The sequence below is a fragment of the Ptychodera flava genome, chromosome 5, assembly GCF_041260155.1.
Source record: "Ptychodera flava strain L36383 chromosome 5, AS_Pfla_20210202, whole genome shotgun sequence".
Lineage (NCBI taxonomy): Eukaryota > Metazoa > Hemichordata > Enteropneusta > Ptychoderidae > Ptychodera > Ptychodera flava.
In genome coordinates, this window is record NC_091932.1 from 19,666,417 (window position 1) to 19,687,052 (window position 20,636).

A 20,636-nucleotide genomic window follows, 5' to 3' on the forward strand; every position below is an offset into this window, starting at 1 on the left:
ACGTGAAGTTGTCTGACGTCATCTTGACCATGTGTGCGAACCCGGGCCTTGACCTTCATATTATAAGGCCCAAAGGAACGCGTTATCTTTCGAATCACAGTCCCTCTATCCACTGTGGCGTGACACAACCCCGACTATGAGCATGATGAGTGCAAGATGCGCGGCTGATTAGTATTAATTTATGCAAATTATATAAATGAGCATTGTTTCGGTATTGAAATTTTATGCTAATGTTCTTTATCAATGTTAAATATTCATCTGCCGCGAATTGTGCAATATATAACCCTGAAGGTTATGTGCGTATCCTTGTGATAAGGCCTGCATATATTATGGAACTTGGGCACGCAGGGTCGTATTAGGTCAAGCTTGAATCGAGCGCATTCAACGTAGCCTGTACCGTTTGCGTGGGCAAGATGCTCAGTAACCTTGACCCGGGCGAGATCTGTGAAGATACAGATGAAGGAAGTATACGTTTGATAATAGACGACCTTCAAATCAATCGATCAAGCGGTGCAGATTATTGGAAGAGGTACGTACGTACGGTCCTCCTGTCGGACGCCCTGCTCAACTGTTGCAGTGTTACACAGCATGTTGTTCAATGTTGGCAAAAATATTACCATACGATATTGATACCACCATACGTATTCTTGACGGTTGTGTGAGTTCGTCTGAACCCTATCGCATCCTTAACGGTCAGACCCGTGATGTTCACAGAGGCAAGCTGTTGGAACAACGATGGATAAACTGGGTCACTAATCCAAATTCATGCAAAAGGCCATACACATGATACAGCCTCGTTGCAGCTGTCTCTACATATTGTAGTCTGAGAAGTGCTAGAAGGCCAAGGGGTCAGGGACATGGCACAAGGCCGAGATGTATCGGTAGTACGGGGCCTTTAATAAGGCTTTTTTATACCACCGAAAAAGGATCGGCTATTAAGCCTTTGGCCTCGTGCATTGGCCCTCATCCCGGAGATTGCTCATTCAAGTCATGGAGGTAGTAGCAAGTCAAGCAACTTGACTAGGTGCCCGTCGCCGTCCCACCAGCTCCAGTGGGCGGGCCGGAGAAATGACGCGGAGCTACAGATCGCTTGTTCTTTGCTCCCTTCTGGCTAACTATGCAAATACTTTACGTACAAACGTATACTAACATTCTAAAGGCCAAGTCTGTTTGTCATTTGGCAAAGTTTGACAACAGTCGCCAGTTTTCTAATATTCCGATCTTCTCAAACTTAATGCCTTTTGTTCCATGGTCGTCTTTGTAGAATATTGGCTTTTCATATTTAAATGAGCTTCAAAGGTGTCAAAGCTTTTTGGAGGCTTTGTTTGTGGTTGATAATTGCACGAGATTATGCGAAAAATACGACGAGATGGCATCGTACTGCCAGTCGCGTAGCAACCATAGTTACTTTGTGAGCTCTCAGGCCAGAACCACTGCTTCACGCCAATCAAAAGATAACACGCCAGCAGTTTCATAAACATGTCCTTCCTAGACGCAAGTGTAAAAGACAGTATGACTGACCGTAAACCATTGAGTAAAACCAGACAGTATCGATAAAAGACTTTCAAATTTGGTTCAAACACACTCATTCTATATTCATAAAAATATGAGAGGAATCTAAAACGGTAAAACTCACTTTCCTGAAGCTCAAAACACTCCCCTTTTCGCCAGCACGTCAATTCCGCTCAGCACCACACGACATCAACAACACAAACTTTGCCGACATACTTTCGCTTAAAGACGCCCATTGGTTATAAATGCCGGATTACGTGAAGGGACGCTCATTATGCAAAGGGACGCCGTGCGAGTAACTTGAACTGAGAGCTCCAGAGTTTGCGCTTGTTTGCGTGTTTTTTAAGGCAAATTATGAAATGGGAATGTTCTACAGCAGGGTAAATACCTTATCAAAGCATAACGACTCCACCTTTTTCAAACCGATATGTTTTCGGGACAATTTTAGTGAGTAATTGTGCGTGGCCAGTGAGAACTTCGACCCAGGGGACGCCGATGGTGATTTGAATATCGCTGTCAATCAAACCTTGTGCAAAGTAAGGCACGAGTCAGCTGGATGTGTACCTAATGAACATTAGCGTTCGCCTTATCTGCTAACGGTGACTAAACATAAATAAAAACACGTGTCAAGATTTCTATGTTGAAAGACGTGCGCAATAGTTTGTTTACGGTTCATCTATATACTCCAACTTTTGAACCTACCTGCCGTATTTGAGCTGAAAAAAACCTTGATCACATTTTACAGTCAAGTCGACAACATCTTAGTAACCGTGAAGAAATGTATTACTGGGTATTCTCTTTTTGGAAATTTGGTGGCCCTGAAAGGGCCGTTTGGTTTGGTTTGGTGGTTCCGACCCTACAACCAACGATGGCCAACGTACGGTACGCCGGGCAAATTTGGGTATAAGGCCCGGACGAGAGAAGTCGCGCAAAATGGCATCACTTCTCTTCGTGTGACGACTACGTCATCAGCCTGCATCAATTACAGTTTTCGGGCCAAATAGCGCTCATCACGCCAAGCGTGTATCCGGTCCAGCATATTCCAATACCTCCGATAGAGTCTGAGTCGGACAGATGCGTTGTCATTGCCTGGCTCTTGACCAACGCCAAGCCACTCCTGCCTATGCGTTGTCACACAGGGGTGGCAGAGACAATACTGACATTCGTTTTCGTCGGTGTTTGGATCAGGTGGCGTATTGGGCCATTGTCTGCCATTTCGGATGTTGTCTTCGCTTGCCTTGGCAATACTTCGTCTACCACGACGTGATTTCGCTGATTTCGGAATGTAGGTAACTTGCCACCCATGGCAATCGAAAAGTGCTTCGATGGCCTTCAGCTGCTCTTGAGAGACAGCAATTCCGACCTTCTCCATGCTGATGATAAACTCAGAGTGACGAATCAAGGAATATTCAAATTCAACTTCAACAAGGCAGTATTGCTGAAGGCAATGAGTACTTGGGCCTTGATAGGGTAATTTTGAGGACAATATATACTACTATTCAAATATGGTCTTGAATTTCCTCCTGTCAATGAGGCATTTGATTAACTGGTTATTAAACGAAGCAATGGCATGACAACGGCAAAATATGTCTAGCAACTTTTGTGGAGTTTGAGGCAGGGGTTCTTTATTTATAGCGGGAATTGCTTAAACTCCTTAAATATTCAAATTACAGCAAATTTCTTTTGTTCTCGATGGTAGATGTCTAATATTTAGATGGGCATATTTAGATTTCTACCCTATAGTTATCTCTATATACCAAAAATCGGACATCCAGCTCTATTGGCTTGCTCAGAATTAGATATGCGCATAATTAATGAGGTATAATATGTGGTGTCATAAGGTGTCCCATCATACCATTTATGAAGGGTGTAGCACTTGTGGTTACTGAGTTGTGGACAAATATATATATTTGAGGTCAAAGGTCATCGAGGTCACGTGACATTTTGTCAAAATAATTGTATTGCTACGTTATTCCTATATACCAAAAATCAGACCTCTAGCTCTATTGGCGCGCTCAAAATTATATATGCACATAATTAATGAGGTACAATATGTGGTGTCATAAGGCGTCTTATCATACCAAATATGAAGGATGTAGCACTTGTGGTTACTGAGTTGTGGACAAATATATATATTTGAGGTCAAAGGTCATTGAGGTCACGTCACATTTTGTCATAATAATTGTATTGCTAAGTTATTCCTATATACCAAAAATCAGACCTCTAGCTCTATTGGCTCGCTCAAAATAAGATATGCACATAATTAATGAGGTACAATATATGGTGTCATAAGGTGTCCTTTCATACCAAATATGAAGGGTGTAGCACTTGTGGTTACTGAGTTGTGGACAAATATGTATATTTGAGGTCAAAGGTCACCAAGGTCACATGATATTTTGTCAAAATGTCTGAGATATCTGCGTGAACCGATGGACTCACTGATGGACTCACGGACGGATATGAGCCAATCTATAAGCCCCCTGGACTTTATCCATGGGGACAAAAAAACTGTCACTGCATCCTTTAGGCAATATGAATACGATGAGAAACTAAATTTTTATTTTTCTTGGCATCATACATGCGAGTCTATGGAGAACTGCCTTATACATGGGAGTCTATGGAGGTGTAAACTAAAAAGTCCTCTAACACGGCCAAATTTGATAGCATTGTGAAACAAATCGACGTGCATCTGTGTGGGGTTGGGTACTAGGCGTGAACGGACGGACTGACGCACGGACATGACCAAACCTATAAGTCCCCTCGGACTTCGTCCGTGGTGATTAAAAACAACGCAACAGTTATTACAGCTACACCGGCGGTAGGTTCATATCCAGAGCCCCGTACGGTCTGCCGCTGTCGCTTGAAAACAATCTCATGCACCCGGCCATATGGGCAGCTGGCCGGATGCATGACTTCCCGGAGAAGGCGAGCTGTCACGTTCAAGCTCAGGATTATTTGTCGATCAAATTTCAGTAAATTTACCTTACCTAGATGAAATTTGTCTATAGGCTGAAATTTCGCCGAAGTTTGACAAAATTACATCGATTTTTCAGGTTCATATGCGACATTTTTGAGTTTTGAGTGCAGACAGAAATAAGTTTTGAGGCAACATGGCTGCGACCCCATGTTGACCCCTAGCCCTGCGTACGATGCTATGTGCTACAGCTAACACACAGCATCGTACGCAGGGCCAGCGAGAGAGTTGCCGACATCGACGGTTATTTACGAGAAGTGAATAAAAGACTGTCATTTTTGGAAGCGATCGAGTAGCTGAGGTAGGCTGGGATACGACTTGGGCCCAAGAACGCTGAATTTCGGCAGTAATTTGGCTTTTTACGTCAAGTCCCAAAATGGATTTGAAGTCACCGACCCAACGTACGGGTCTTTGCAGGGCTGTGGTGAGGCTGTGGTAGCTGTAGCGGAACACACAGCATCGTACGCAGGGCTAGTTGACCCCCAAGTGAAAATGTGTTCGCGATCAAATCTTCCTATATTTTTTTCAGAATTTTCAACAAAATCATTGCTTCTTACATCTTTTGTAAAATATAAAATACTAAAATAAAACTGCGATGTGCCATGTCTCCAGATTTCTAAAATATCGTTCGTTGGTTGACCGTTCGACGCAAACTTGTGACGCAGTTGAAATTCAATACTGACCGCCAAATAATCTTAATGAGACGAGAGATCAGTCTAGACATCCTCCAAATTATCCAACCATTCGCATTGGAGTTCAGCTCGCTTAGAGTATCATAACATTTTTCGGCCTTCTTTTAGATCGACCCTAATATCTCCCATTTAGGAAATAAATACACAAGCTACCTCGACAAAACTTCGTGCACCATCCAAGACCAAACGCACTACAAATCTGTCTTGACGTCATCATCTCCTTACATGGTAATCGGCATACCGTATTTTGTAGCAAAGGGGACACAGAATACGTCGGAGTATTCAGTTTCAAAACGTATTACATTGTGTGATGTTGTCAAAAAAAAGTCATGTTACTGCAGTGGTATAAATTACAAAACACAAAAGTTCAAATCAGTTTATTTTGGACTGGCTTTACCCAACATTTCATATTGTTTCTTATGCCAGATTTGACCACGTGCTTACTGGCGACCCCTTTTCATGCAAATTTTGTGTCAAATGATGTGTTCCCCTGGAAAAACAAACGTACGATTTCTAAATGAAGGAGGCGAAATTGCCCTCAAGACTCGAAACCACCCCTATGGGGTGTACCTAGCTATTTTTAACGAGCTTCTCGAATCTGCAGCTCTATTTCGAAATGATGGTCTGGTTTTCTCAGCTCAAGGATAAGTGTTCTCCATCGCTGTGGGCATTACTATTCTCAACCGGGGTACAGTTTCCAGTCGTAATGTTTTTTCATTGTGTCCGGGATATAAAACCTTTCCTTTTCAAACTTTCTCTTTGATTAACACTAATCCACATCTTGTCAGTGATTAAACATGTTTCAAGTTTAAATGTTAAATTCTGGTCTCGAGCCCTCCTGTTCGACCAAACCGAAATTACCCCTCCCACTTTGGCTCGTCCAGTGGGTGTAGCAAGGGTCGTGCCATCGCCTAGTAAACGGAGGGTGCATTAATTGTTGCATTTCGATGCACATTTTGATTATATTTAGAAGATTTTGTGGCAAAAACTCAGATAGAGAAGCATTTATATTCACATCTCACTTATTCAAGACTGGCTGAGAGCAGCACTTCCATTCAGTTAACATCATTACGCCATTTATTATGCCAAGAAAGATGAAGCCAATACGTTTTGCCCTCCCTGGTCTCAGCCAGAAATGGTTATACCTTACAGTTTTTTCCCACGGAATGAAAACAAATGTACTTGGGCTGAGGCCCAAGTACAATAAAGCTGTTCACACTTGACGTTATTGTTCTGTTATTACTGTGCAAAAATAAATGTTTATTCGCAATTTTACATCACGCTTTTGAAAATTACGCATGCAAGAACGACGAAAACACATCCAATAGCGCTGATCACAAATGACGTCACTGTTCTCTCTCATAAATATGCAAAAATAAATATTAGTCTGCATTTTCAGCATGAACGACGAAAATAAAACCTGCTAGCGCTACAACGGTTACTAAAAGTCACGCTTGTTCGTGGTATTTTATGGCTCAGACTGCAAGCTGCAACAACAGCGGCACATACAACAACGTTTGTTTGAATGTAGGCAGCCCTGTCCGAAAGTTGCGCGCGTACAGCTATCAACCCTAAAATCACGATCAACGCTATTAGGAGACTGCTAATGTGATGAATACTCAAAGACATATTCACGAATCAGAGTACAGGGTGCAAAAATCAGCCATGAATTCAACATTGATAAAATTTGTCCGAATTTCAAGCAACAGTAACTGTTCGATGTCGCACGTGAACAGCTATATTTACCGGTAGTAAAAAAAACCTGCAACCGTGAACTGCGCTATACCCCGTCACAGAGGTGTGAAGCGGTACGGTATCAGAGCCGGGTATCAGAGTTTAGTTTCCCACGGAGTGTCGCTTGGACCTCCAGGCTTCTTGAGTATCCTAATCAGACAAGGACTTGTCCGTGCCCTAATCTTTTGTTTGACTTCTTCTGTTTTGTTCTATCGTACCATCGTCACTTCCCTGGGCCCAGGGTCCATGATAACACTGGCGCCAGACTGAACGAAATGCATACTTTTTGTTAGTCACGTGAGAGAAATTTAGAACATAAAACAAGGTTTGCGTCATACTCATCCGTGATCTCGAAGCGTTTGTTACTATTTCACCCTGCATCGCTGTACGCTTATTTTGCTACAAGGTAAATTTATCGTAAAACGCTCTTGTTGTCAGATATACTTTTGAAAGTGTCGAAGTTAGTTAGTACTTTTGTGATTTTTTTTACCGAGAGTTTATTTACTTGCTTTGCGATTTTTTCATTGTAGTTTAGTCTTATTTGGCAGTTTTTTAAATTACGCAGTTTCCTTTTTCAGCATTTCAATATTTTTATCGCTATCACAGTTTCTTTGATTTTGAGCCTAAAGTTTATTTTATAGCAGTTTTTAAAGATAGATTTTAAAATTTAGATTGAAACTTTGAAAATGGAACAGGGAGATCAGAATGTCAGCGACCAGCTATCTTACCTATTCCAATCCATTTGTGCCGATGCAGTTCGATCTGCATATACCGGGTCAAAGTTCACATGTAGTGGACAGTGAATTCACGCCTACGTTTGCGAAATAGAAGCCTTGTCTTGTCCAAGTTTGGGAAATGCATCTGATTTTTTTACTTTTTCGGTTCCGATCAAAACGAAGTCTCGAAACACAATATTGGCTTGTTTTCTACCTTCCGACCGCCCTCTTTGCCCCATAATTTACGTTGACTGGTTGAATACGTTAGGGTCACAGTTCAATCTTCAGAAATTAGTCGTTTTAATGTTATTTCGACATCAACGTTTCCAAATTGAATGAAAACAGACGATAGTTCCAAGAATTTGAGCGATTAGAGCGATGCGGATTGTGTTTATAGCATACCGGTATATTGTAGTGGTCAGTTTGTACTTCGCGGAAACTGTCCGGCTCTAGCGACACACTCTAGCCATGCGTACCCTGCTGTGTGTTCCCGGCGTTTTGGCTGGTGGGACGCCGTATAACACCGGAAACACACGGCACAGTACGAAGGGCTAGTGAAATCTGTAACTCGAACGCACCACGTATGGTGAAAACACCTCATGCCAAAATGTATGTATTCAAACGCGTTCATATCGACGATCTAGGTGAACATTTACACGACTATCTCGTGGCTTCTTAGTTTATGTTTCCCCATGGAGGTAGCGTGGTTTCCCATAGAACACCGCTGTAGTTAGCGTCCGACAGAATAGCTTGCCACGTACGCGTGTCTTTGAAGACGTCGGACTTGTTTGGCTTCAAGTACAGTTGCAGCGACCGTGATCTCTAAAATCCTTATCAATCGATACAAACAGTTTCAAGGCAGGTGACAATCTATGTTTATAATTCTGCTAATATAGCGGCGTTTGACGCACAACAGTGAAAACGATACTATATTGACAGCGTGGAGTACCCGCTAATGCGCGATCCTGGGATTGAGAGCGGCGGCTTTAACAATTGGCGAAAATCTGAAAATTACCGAAGGATGCATGGTCGGCACTCTTCGGAAAAGAGAGGCGAGAGCAACCTGAGGCGAGGCGAACATGGATGGCTTACACGAAACCGCTTCACGCCTGTAACACTACCCGTTGCGACTCTGTCTATGTTTGTCTGTGATTGTATGTACACACGTCTAGCCTCTATGGGGCGCGTACGCGCAGATCGGGATTTTAGAAAACTGGAGACTGAAGTATGATGTATAGAGACTTGTGTATGCAGCAGGGCCTTCGGAATTCTAGGGGCGTACTATTTCTGAGGACAACACTAATAAACAGGCTTTATTATTAAATTATATTATATCATTCAACCATGCGCCATTCTGATCGGACGAGACATTCCAACTACGCTAAAATATACTGTTATCAGCAGTGCTAAAACGGGCCACTAATCCAGCGATAGAGGGTTGAAGCGGAAACAGATAAAGGGGAGGGCATATAGCTGGCTGATGTTTGCAAGTGGGCTTAATTCTGAAACCTCATTTATAATGCAGGAGCTAATGTCAAACCTTCAAAGGTTATAATGCATATCTTTTACAGAAACTTAGCAGTAGTATGGGGTGCAGCACTTTTCATGCTGACCGCCTTGACGTACTCGTGTCGAAACTGTATGCCTATAAGCGCTGTTGCTATGTCAAAGGAGTTTGATTGGGACAAGTCGGAAACGGTGAGATCTCGCGATAACTTGTATATCGCTTATTAATGATTCTGTTACTTATTTGATTAAGTTTCCATTTGTGCGCGAAACATTACTTGTGGACGAATATCATAGTTGCATTTAAGGGATGACATAATACCGTATCTGTGAAAAATCAAATTCTGTATAAAGCAGTGTTTAGTTTCTGTAGAGAATAACAGCTACCATTATACATATTTAGATAACGATCTTAGCTAACATAACGGCACAACCTAGGTTCGTATGTATGTATGTATATATATATATATATATATATATATATATATATATATATATATATATATATATATATATATATATATATATATATATATATATATATTGATACCAGCCAACAATTCTTTTCTGATCTGTCACTTGTGGGGGTTCATTTTTGAGCGTCTTGTCACCGTCTTAAATTTTCGAAATTCGATAATTTATTTAAAATAGAGCTACACAGGGATGGCAGCCATTTTGAATTTGTCATATCGGTAGTATGGTGAGCATTGATTTTTATCCTTGGTTTTAGTGTGAGAATGGTGGAAAGTGTCATAGAGGGAAATTTGACAAAAAGTTTCAGTTTTTCATTTTCGAGGTGCATATTACATGTACCTTAAAGGGATGCAGTCGTCGGAAAACGCACTCATATGTCGTACGGGACCAATGTAAACACTGTATCCATGGTACGATGGTGATTATGATTAAAGTTAACATGTCTGCCATAATCTGTAAAATTAAATATCGCAGCTATAATGATGAAGTGCATCCAGATATCGTGCACGAAATACATTGTTTGTAAGAAACTCGTTTGTAAAGAATAAATTCGCACAGGCGTAGTTCTGACGAACAGTACTGTTTCCCCTTAACAGGAAATCATCAGGGATCTTTTCGAATGAAGTGACACGGTCATACGTCATTGCATTTTCTTTCGCTGAATGGGAAAAAATAATAGGGAATAATATGTAATTTTTGAGGCTTATTTCGTTTTTTCCTGTTGACCAACAGGGTCTGGTATTATCTAGTTTCTACTGGGGTTACATCACCACTCAGATACTTTCTGGATTTCTAAGTGATCGATATGGAGGCGACCAGGTGATCACAATAACTGCCATAGTGTGGGGACCACTGACGATCATTTACCCTTTTTGTGCGTATGTATTTGAGGATAAGTCGTCCCAGCTAACATTTCTGGTAATAAACAGAGTTATTTTCGGAATAGTAACAGGTAAGCGGCATTATTGTTTTCGTCACACGCAATATTTCCTTACTAATACAGCGATTCTCGTGCACATGTAATCGTTTATCTATCATGGAAAGGATCGCAACTGTTTATATTGATCCTTATGCATGCAGTTGCTTGTAAATTGTTATCTTTTTTTACCCAAAACCAAAATACTGAAATGTTATGTTGTCGTTCAATTTTGCTTAGGGTTTCATTATCCGGCGTTGTCAAGTATAAGTGCATCTAAAGTCGAAAAGGAGAACAGATCTTTCTTTTACACTGCTATCGGTTCAGGAACAGTGGCAGGGTGAGAACATTGCACACATTTCTCAAAGTCAGACTGCTCTGTATATTGCGGAAATAAGCTTACATGTGTCAAGGTCAAAGAAAATATTGCTCCTAGGATTTTCTTGGCCAGACAACCGAAGCCGCGGCGAGAGGTGCTTTCCGTAGCCGACTCAATATAGGCCTAATGATGTTTCTGTTAGGGCAACCTCATTAGTTATCAAAAAATTACATTTCGTGAAGAGACAAATGACTAGAATAGATAATAACATTTAAGAGTGAAGTTCTGCTTTGACTAATTTAATCTCGTTGAAAACTTTTATATTCGACGTCTAATACGGTGTTTATTCATTTCCAATAGGCCGCTGAACTATGATACCAAATAATAGATGCCTAAAAAATATATGGTCCAGATCTTCCTTTGCCCAAGTAGGCCACGTGATAATTTCGTCATTCAATATTGTGCTTTTGTTCGCTTACTTAGGAACATTATTTCCGGAAGTATTGGATCGTATCTGTTAGACAGATACGGCTGGCGTGTCAGTTTCTATGTGTTTGGCGCCATTGCAACCTTTTGGGCGATTGCAATGCGGATAGTTCTAATGAAGAAAAGATGCCTGCATCCTTGCACCAGAGTCACAAGTACACGGAGAGACGTTCCGACAACTAAGAGGACATGGACTCTTCTAATAAAACACAAAGGTTTTTGGTAAGTCCGATATAGAAATGTTTCTGATAATCACAGTAGGTAGTTCTGAATCTCCCTTTCTGGCCTCCTTGAATAAAGATTACAGGGCATATTCATGACCGACCTGATATATATATATATATATATATATATATATATATATATATATATATATATATATATATATATATATATATATATATATATATATATATATATAGTGTACACAATGAGGCCAATGACTACTAATATCTCAATATCTTTTTCACAGGGCAATGGTAGTCGGGTATATCTCCAGCTCCTACGCTTGGCATTTAATACTCTCCTGGCTCCCGACATTTTTTGAAGAGAATTTTCCAGGAGAGAAAGTATGTGTTCTAATTCGCAATGTGGTAAATGTATCTAAATTGACGAATTACATTAAATATAATGCTTTTGAGAAAAAAATAATTATTTAAATCTTTCTTTTACTGAAAGTCTTCCTTGGAATCAGATATAATTTCTGATGTAGATTTCAAGAACAGCAAGTACAGTTATCCGATAACATGAATTCATACATGTACAATTCGTCAGATTATGATCAGATTCAGTCAACTCAAGTCAAGTCGTCAAGTCTTGTCGGTCGTGCTTTGCATTCAGTTCATCGTCTGATCCATACTGACTAAATAGCTTCAGTGCCCCGCCCTGAGGAACATCGATATTTTGGTCAGCTGATTCGATCTTTTCAACTTTATGTGCAAATTATTGTGATAAAAAAGTCTTTATCACAGTGATATTAAACTCGCAATAATTTCTGCAATCTAAGTTTTTCATTCATCTCAGAAAAACGGGCATTGTGCACTGGAATAATGCTATATCACAACCACTGAGCTCTCGCGAGGATCCAACTAACGCATGATATTATATTGATGAGATATTCTGAGTCTCATAAAAATATGCTACACTTTCACTTTATCTTACAGGGATGGGTCTTCAACGTGTTGCCGTGGGTATTCGTGGTGTTTGTAGATTTCGTCAGTGGTTTTATAGCAGACAAACTTATTCAAAAAGGAGTTAGTACAACGACTACAAGAAAAATTTTACAGGTGAGCGTTCTCGCCCGTTGAGGCATGGGCGTCATTTTTTGATCTGTTGTCATCTCATTGCGCAGCATATACAAATATATGCAAATTATGGATGTGTGTCACACTATTAATATGGTCTGTCACAGTGATCCATCGAATAACGCTAAAATGTACATTCTCGTTTCTAAGTAAATTATTTTTTTTAGTTTGTTTTTGAGAAAAGCATTAGTCTCCCGGACGAAGTTAGGTTGTGGTCGTTTTAATTCGTCCATCCGTGTTCGCATTTAGTCAGATTTGCTTGGTAAAAAAAATTTAATGGTACTAAAAGGATATAGCCCTCTGTCATACATATGCTCCTCGACTTTTGACATGAGATGATCTTTGGCAGCCTTATGTTTCCTGATTTGTCCAAATATCGCAGACAGTTCAAATGTTTCGTTTTGTTACAATGTGTGCATGTAAAGTACTTTAACACGGCAACACCTTTACTGATCCTATCAAAATTAGTACAATGACATTACCCTATTAATATGTCGTAAATATGCATGTCGATATTTGTCATGACAGGTCTGTTGAAAGTAATGCTTTGTAACTTCACACATTCTAATCAAACAGTATATTATATTGACTTTCGGTTCAATTCCCTTTCATTTAGTCGAGTAAAGGTATAACATCCGGGAACGATATTATCGACGATAACTAGTACTCTACATTTGCAAATAGGACTGTTGGCGTCGACAGGTTCGAAAACACTGTTCCATCACTTGTCGAAAAAACCTAAACGTGTAAAATCACATGAGTACAAGATGTTGTAACAGACGACACTTAACCTGATTGTGTTATTTGTTATGTTTTCTAGACAATAGCATCTTTGTCAAACATAACAGCGTTCATTTTTGTCGGGCGTACACGATGCTACCTAACAGCCCTGATTTTAGTGACCTACGCCTTGACAGTGAATGCCCTCGGATCCGCAGGGTGGTACGCCAATCCACAAGACTTGGTTCCAACTCATGCTGGTGCTGTATACGGTAGGTTGAGATATCATCGATGCGTTTTTACTTTAATTTCTGTGACATAACATGTTATTGTTCCCGAATCTAAACTGATGGATAATTACTTCACTATGACTTTCAAGTCGCTTTATTGTTTTGCAATTTTTTCGAGGATCATACATCAATCGTTTTGTTGATGATTGATTGATTGATCGATTAATTGGTTTACATATTTTGCTCTTAACAGGTGTTATGAACTCCTTTGGCGCAATACCAGGATTCTTTAGTGTGTACATCAGTGGATATATTCTGGAATATTTTGGAAGTTGGAATGCGGTCTTTTCGTTAACGTCGGCCATATTATTTGTAGGGTGGGCCGTGTTTATGATTTTTGGTACTGGAAAACAGTTACTCTGAGCTGACGACGTAAAGAATTTGAAGAGAACTTCAGTATATATACGTGTTCATCCACCGACAAATATTCAATTTTGAAAGTTTGCCTATCAACTAGAAATGCTTGAAGAACTAACCGAGAAAATATAGATACCTACTTTGAAAGAGAGAAATCTAACTCAAATGTGCAATATTATTCCATTAACATTCTACATCAACTAAGAGATGGGAACTTTTAGCGGTATGTCGTGCTTTTTTATATCATCTCTTTGATAACTGACAACATATACACAATGTCTTCTTTATCTGCAGAACTCTCCTTTTACTATGATCTCACGCAACCGCCACTGTTGACAATACTTAAGTTACCAATTAATGCATCATAATTTTAAACTACAATAAAAGATAAATGACAATTACACTTCAAGTAATAGTATCAATGGCTTTTGTCTGACTGTGTGTCCGTATGTATGTATGTATGTATGTATGTATGTATGTATGTATGTATGTATCTATGTATGTATCTATGTATGTATCTATGTATGTATCTATGTATCTATGTATACATTTGTATTTTAGTCATATAAAGATATTTAAGGAGGTCAATGTTCAGGTAATCAAACAACATGTTTTTCTGTGGTGGTGACCTGAAACGAATCGGCAACCGTTAAAGACTAAGCTAGGATCTAAAACTTTCTGATCCAACACGCTAGCGTACGTAGTCACAAGCGAAGATACGGAAAATATAGTGGAGAAATTAAACAAGCTGTCTAACTACTTGAAAGAAATACGTAGAAATTTGCAAGTAAGGAGACAACGATGATCAACTGAGGAGACACATTCCCGAGATTGGAAGAAAAAGGTAATGAAAACTGTTAAAGAATTGATTACACAGAAAAATATATGGATAAGGGTGACCCTATTTTTGTTTGTTCGTTTGTTTGTTTGTTGCTCATCTCCAGAGGAATATTCAGGCAGGGCGGGCGGGCGAAATAAAAAAAACAAGTACAAAAAAAACTGTACAAGTGTCAGTTCAATGCTCTGTCCGTCCAGTCACTGCAATTTCTTGTCATTCAGTTTAGTATTGCCTCATTTTAGTCTCTACAATGTTTAAGTACAAAACTGTGTATATGTTTCAGTTCAGTTTTCTGTCCGTCCAGTCACTGCAATTTCTTGTCTTTCAGTTCAGTGTTCTGTTATCTCTGTCCTGTCAGTCTAAGTCGCTGCAATTTCTTGTCTTTCACTTCACTGTACTGTGCTCTCAGCAATTCATAATTTGCATCTTTTAATGAACTTTCCAAAGTAAGGAGATATATATATATAGATATACACATATAAATATATATATATAAAATTATATATATCTTGATTTCCTCGACCAAAGTTGAAGAAACTTGCAGAGAAAATGGAAGATACTATGATACAACAATATCGAATGGTTTGTAAGCATTTTGACCTAAGCAATTTCCAAATTTGCATATTTAATGAACTTTCCTAATTAGTTATATATACCTGGATTAAGTTGATCAAAATTGGTGAAACATGCTATGTACATTAATGATAGGCGTAATGATAGGCGATTTTAATGCCCGTACAGCCAACGAACCCGACACTCCAAATGATTGTGTTATAAAATATGTGTGTCCTGAAAATGCAATTTTGACTGATGGTGATGTAAATATTCCTGTTCGTATGAATAGAGATAATACTTGCAATTCCGCTGGAAAGAGATTTCTCGAGTTTTGTAAAACTACAGATTTACGTATTGTCAATGGTAGGTTGTTTAAAGAACAGGGTAGTGGTGATTTCACATTTATAACTGATAGAGGATCAAGTGTCATTGATTATCTCCTTGCACAGCCATGTCATTTTTGTAATATTGTCAAATTTTATGTAGATACCAGAATAGAATCAGACCATCAACCTCTTGTTTTCGATTTTGATGTGAATATGCCTCAGCAAAATCAGTCAAGTTTGAGCAATGTAACTTTGAACACCATTGATGACTCCAGAAATACAGATGTTAGCACGCCCATTGTGAAGTATGTATGGCAAAATGACAAATATGCAAATTACCTTGAGTATTGGAATTCTATTCAAACTAGAAGACAGATGTGTGATTTTCATTCTCTTGTTGATGAATTGAATGTGGAACAAGCTGCTGATTGTCTTTTGAGAATGTTTCAGGCAGCTGCGGTTGGAATGAAACGTACAAATGAGTGTAATTCTAGATCAAGTAGAAATCGTGTATTGAAAACTCCTGGTTTGATACCGAATGTAGAAAATTTAAGCGCATTTTAAGTACAAGGGTAAACAGATTTAGAAATAATAGATCCTTGTGTAATTTAGAAGAACTTATAAAGTGTAAACGTGAGTACAGAGAGTTGGTCGCCCACAAAAAGAAAGATTATAATAGTTCTAATTTAGATAAATTAGTTTGTGCAGCCAGACAAGTAAATTCTAAGTATTTTTGGTCATTGGTAAAGGGGAGGTCTACCCCACCATCTTGTAATATAAATACTGATGACTGGTATCAGTACTTTGCAACATTATTGAATACACCAAGTGTAACTAATGATAATTATCATCAACTGTATGATGAAATTACAGATTTTGTTGACAACTTTGAGCTAGATGTAAGAAATGAATCTGCTGATTTTGAGTCTTTAAATGCTGTAATTTCTTTAGATGAAGTTGACACATGTATTAACAAGCTCAAAGTTGGTAAAGCCCCTGGCATTGATGGTATTTCTTCAGAATTCTATAAGAATTGTCCACACATAGCACGAGTAATGATGTGTAAACTTTTTAACTCGGTCTTTGATTCTGGAGTTTTCCCCTCCTGTTGGTCACAAGGTGTTATTGCTCCAATTTTTAAAAAAGGAGACCGAGATCTTGCCAGTAATTATAGAGGAATTACTCTGCTGCCAATAATGGGTAAGATTTTCTGTAATATTTTAGACAATAGATTGCGCCATTGGATAGATAATAACTATCCTATAGTGGACGAGCAAGCAGGTTTTCGCAAAGCTTACTGTACTTCAGATAACTTGTTTATTCTTCATACAATCATTTCTAAATACTTGGCACACAAAAAAGGTCGACTATATGTAGCTTTCATTGATTTTGAAAAAGCATTCGATCGGATTAACCACTACTGTATGTTTTATAAATTACTCAAATCAGGTGTACATGGTAAAATGTATAAGGTACTTTTCTCAATGTATCAACATGTTAAATCCTGTGTGAGAACACCAAATGGAATTACCGACTTTTTTAATTGTAGCCTTGGTGTTCAACAAGGCTCAGTATTGTCACCTTTATTGTTCAATATATTTGTCAATGATATTGGGGAAGTATTACAGAACACAGAGTATTTTTCTGGGGTTGACATTGGCCTTCTCAAAATCATCTATTTATTATTTGCTGATGATTTAACCCTTGTTAGTAGTTCTAAAATTGGTTTACAGCGTTTATTGAACCAGTTGTATGATTACTGTAATACATGGAAATTAACTGTTAACATTAACAAAACCAAAATCATTGTTTTTAGGAGGGGTGGAAGTCTGAAAAAGTACGAAAGATGGTTCTATAATGGGCAACGAGTGGCAGTAACCTCCTTTCAAAGTTACCTGGGTATTGTTCTTTCATGGACTGGACAGTGGTTTCTAGCCCAAAAAAGTCTGAGTGAACAGGCCAATAAGGCTCTTTTTAGTTTGAAAAGCTGTCTATGTAAATTTGGTAATATTCCAGCAACAATGGCTTTAAAATATTTGACTGTAAAATCATGCCAATCCTCCTGTATGGCTGTGAAATTTGGGATTTCATCCTGCACCAGATGTTGAAAAAATACACAACAATATGCTGCGTTACATCCTCAGGTTATATCACAATACATCAATTATTGCCATGAGAGGAGAATTGGGCAGAGTGTCTTTAAGAGTACCAAGATATCTTAGAATTGTTAAATATTGGCTCAGAATTGTAAAAATGGATAGAAACAGGCTCACCACAAATGTTATGTATTTCAGTTAGACAATATTGATGTGAACAGGTACGACTTTTGGGCAAAGAGTGTAAGACACTTATTACAAAGTTATGGTTTTGGGGAAGTCTGGAACCAACAAGGGGTGGGCAATGAATCTGCTTTTTTAAATATCTTTAAACAGAGATGCATCGATATTGACATGCAATCATGGCTAGAGGATATGAGTAAATCAAAGAAACTGAGTACTTATTCAACCTTTAAAAAACAACTTATTTTTGAGCCATATTTGAACTTTATTGATAAACCTGTATTCAAAATAGCATTATCAAAATTTAGAATTTCCGCACATACTTTAAAAATTGAGACTGGCAGATGGAATAATATTCCAAGAATTGATCGAACATGTGAAATGTGTAATTTGAATCTTGTCGAGGATGAGTTCCATTTTCTTCTTGTCTGCCCAAAGTATAGAGATTTAAGATGTAAATATATTGCCACATGTTATTTTAATCCACCGCTTGTATATAAATTTGCGATACTTCTTTCCACTTGTAATAGTACTGCTTTGAGAAATTTAAGCAGATATATTTTCTATGCCACACAACTCAGGGAGAATACCCTGCTTAACCAGGGCAACAGTCTGTAACTTTTCCAGTGTTTGTAATACTGTATAAAATGTTATTTACTAGCGATCCTTACAATATATCGCTCACGTTTGTACTTCATGGCCGGAGGCCAATAGTACTGAAATAAAGAATCTATCTATCTATCATTAATGATACTAGGTCAAAATAATATTGAAATATATTTAGTATTTTCAATTCAGCAAATCACTAATTTGCATATTGAACAATCTCTTCCAATTAGGTATATATATCTGGATTGGCATAAATAAAGTTGACGAAACTGGTATATATATGAGATAAACTGGTATAATAATCATGAAAGTTGTTTTTGCAGTTTTAGATAAACTTACAACTAATTTGCATATTTAACCGACTTTCTTATTAGGGATGTATATTTTGCAATTGATATTAAATATACCAAGTTAAAAGCTTATTTGAAGTCATTTAGCATTTTTACTATATTCAATTACTAATTTGCATATTAAAGAACTTTCCCAATTAGGGATATATATCTGGATCGTCTTGATCAAAATTGTTGAAACTTGCTCTGTACATGGAAGAAACAATAACAACCAAAATGTGATATTAGTTTTTTTAGAACATCTAATATCTAATCTGCATATCCAACGAACTTTCCTAATTGGAGATGTAACAGAATTGGCTTAATCACAATTGACACAACGTACAATGTACATTGAAGATACTATGATTTAACAGGTAGGTAGGTAGGTAGGTAGGTAGGTATAGGTAGGTAGGTTAATAGGAAGGTAGGTAGGTAGGCAGGCAGGCAGGCATGCATGTACAATTGTATCGGATTCATATAAACATATTTAAGAACCGATATCGATTCGTATATTTTCAGTAAAGTGTGCATAATCACTCATAAGCTACAAACTCGATGTCAATAAGGTTACAATTACTTTCCCTAGTCGGATCAGCGTTAATCGATGGCATGAAACGAAACAAAACCGAGTCATAAAATCGCTGCAATATAGGGTGCAAGAGACATACGACAAGTGTTAATAGACAGGAGTCGCGGTTATCTCTATGTAATGTCAGCCTGTTTGGAGAATTTTGATTTTTCCTTTTGAGGTTAAAGATTCGAAGTCAAACGTGCGCTTAAGAAACGTGCACTGAAGGGAGATTTGTTAATAATTTTGATGATGATGATGATGAAGTTTCTATTGTTTGTATGACGCTGCGTAATTTGTTTCAGCTGTGCATATTTGTTTTGTCCCCTTAATATGATGTACCCTATATTTAGTTTGTCGACGTTGCCTGTAGATGGCAGTGTAGCCTGTGAACAAGGAGGTTGAAGTCAGATTCTGAAGTATCAAACTTCAACGAGCAAAACAGAAACTGTGGGTTGCTACACTTTACAAAATCTCTGTCACTTTTACACCCTTTTACATTAATTCTTTGTCGGATAGTGTGAGGCGTAATACCTTGAGAATACAATAAAAGGTCGTATGTTTGCGCAAGACTTCAATTATACTAATCGGAGCACTTGGAATATGGGTAAATAGTATATAGCTGGCCTGTCATTTCCAAACTCGAAAAGCCCAGTTTTCATAATCAGAACAAAGATGTATTTCACATGCAACGGGGGAAAAGTAGAAATTCCATCTATGCACCATATTCCTGCAAGATGTGGTACAGAACGTACATTTTAATCATTATTAATTTCGGTATCGAGTAGACTGTCCTCCGAATTTTCATGCTTTTGAATGTATCAGATTGCTGGTGCAAGTGAAACACGAGGCTTTGATGATGAAAAGTGTATAAAAGGGGCCTTTTGTGTCCCATTTTGTGAGGAATAATAATAATAATAATAATAATAATAATAATAATAATTTTATTGTCATATATATACGCTATTGCACATACAATGAAATACATCTTGGTTTTGCGAAAACAAAAGGACAGACAGTGAGATAAAAAAACAGGGAATAAAAGAGCAATACACAAAATAAAACAAACAGAATTAAAAATAAACATGTTAGAATAAAAGCGCCGACTTCAGAAGTACAAGTGTAGGAA

At 38.3% G+C, this 20,636-nt stretch overlaps 1 protein-coding gene across 1 annotated transcript; it reads left to right on the forward strand.

Moving 5' to 3' along the window:
• The first annotated feature begins 355 nt into the window (after window positions 1-355).
• On the forward strand, window positions 356-14,409 carry LOC139133193 (voltage-gated purine nucleotide uniporter SLC17A9-like). Its single transcript, XM_070699629.1, has 9 exons — window positions 356-529; window positions 9,200-9,326; window positions 10,341-10,560; window positions 10,765-10,864; window positions 11,327-11,551; window positions 11,802-11,898; window positions 12,493-12,615; window positions 13,454-13,625; window positions 13,837-14,409. The coding sequence occupies exons 1-9, from the start codon at window positions 414-416 to the stop codon at window positions 14,004-14,006; spliced, it is 1,350 nt and encodes a 449-aa protein (XP_070555730.1). The 5' UTR covers window positions 356-413; the 3' UTR covers window positions 14,007-14,409.
• The last annotated feature ends 6,227 nt before the right edge of the window (window positions 14,410-20,636 follow it).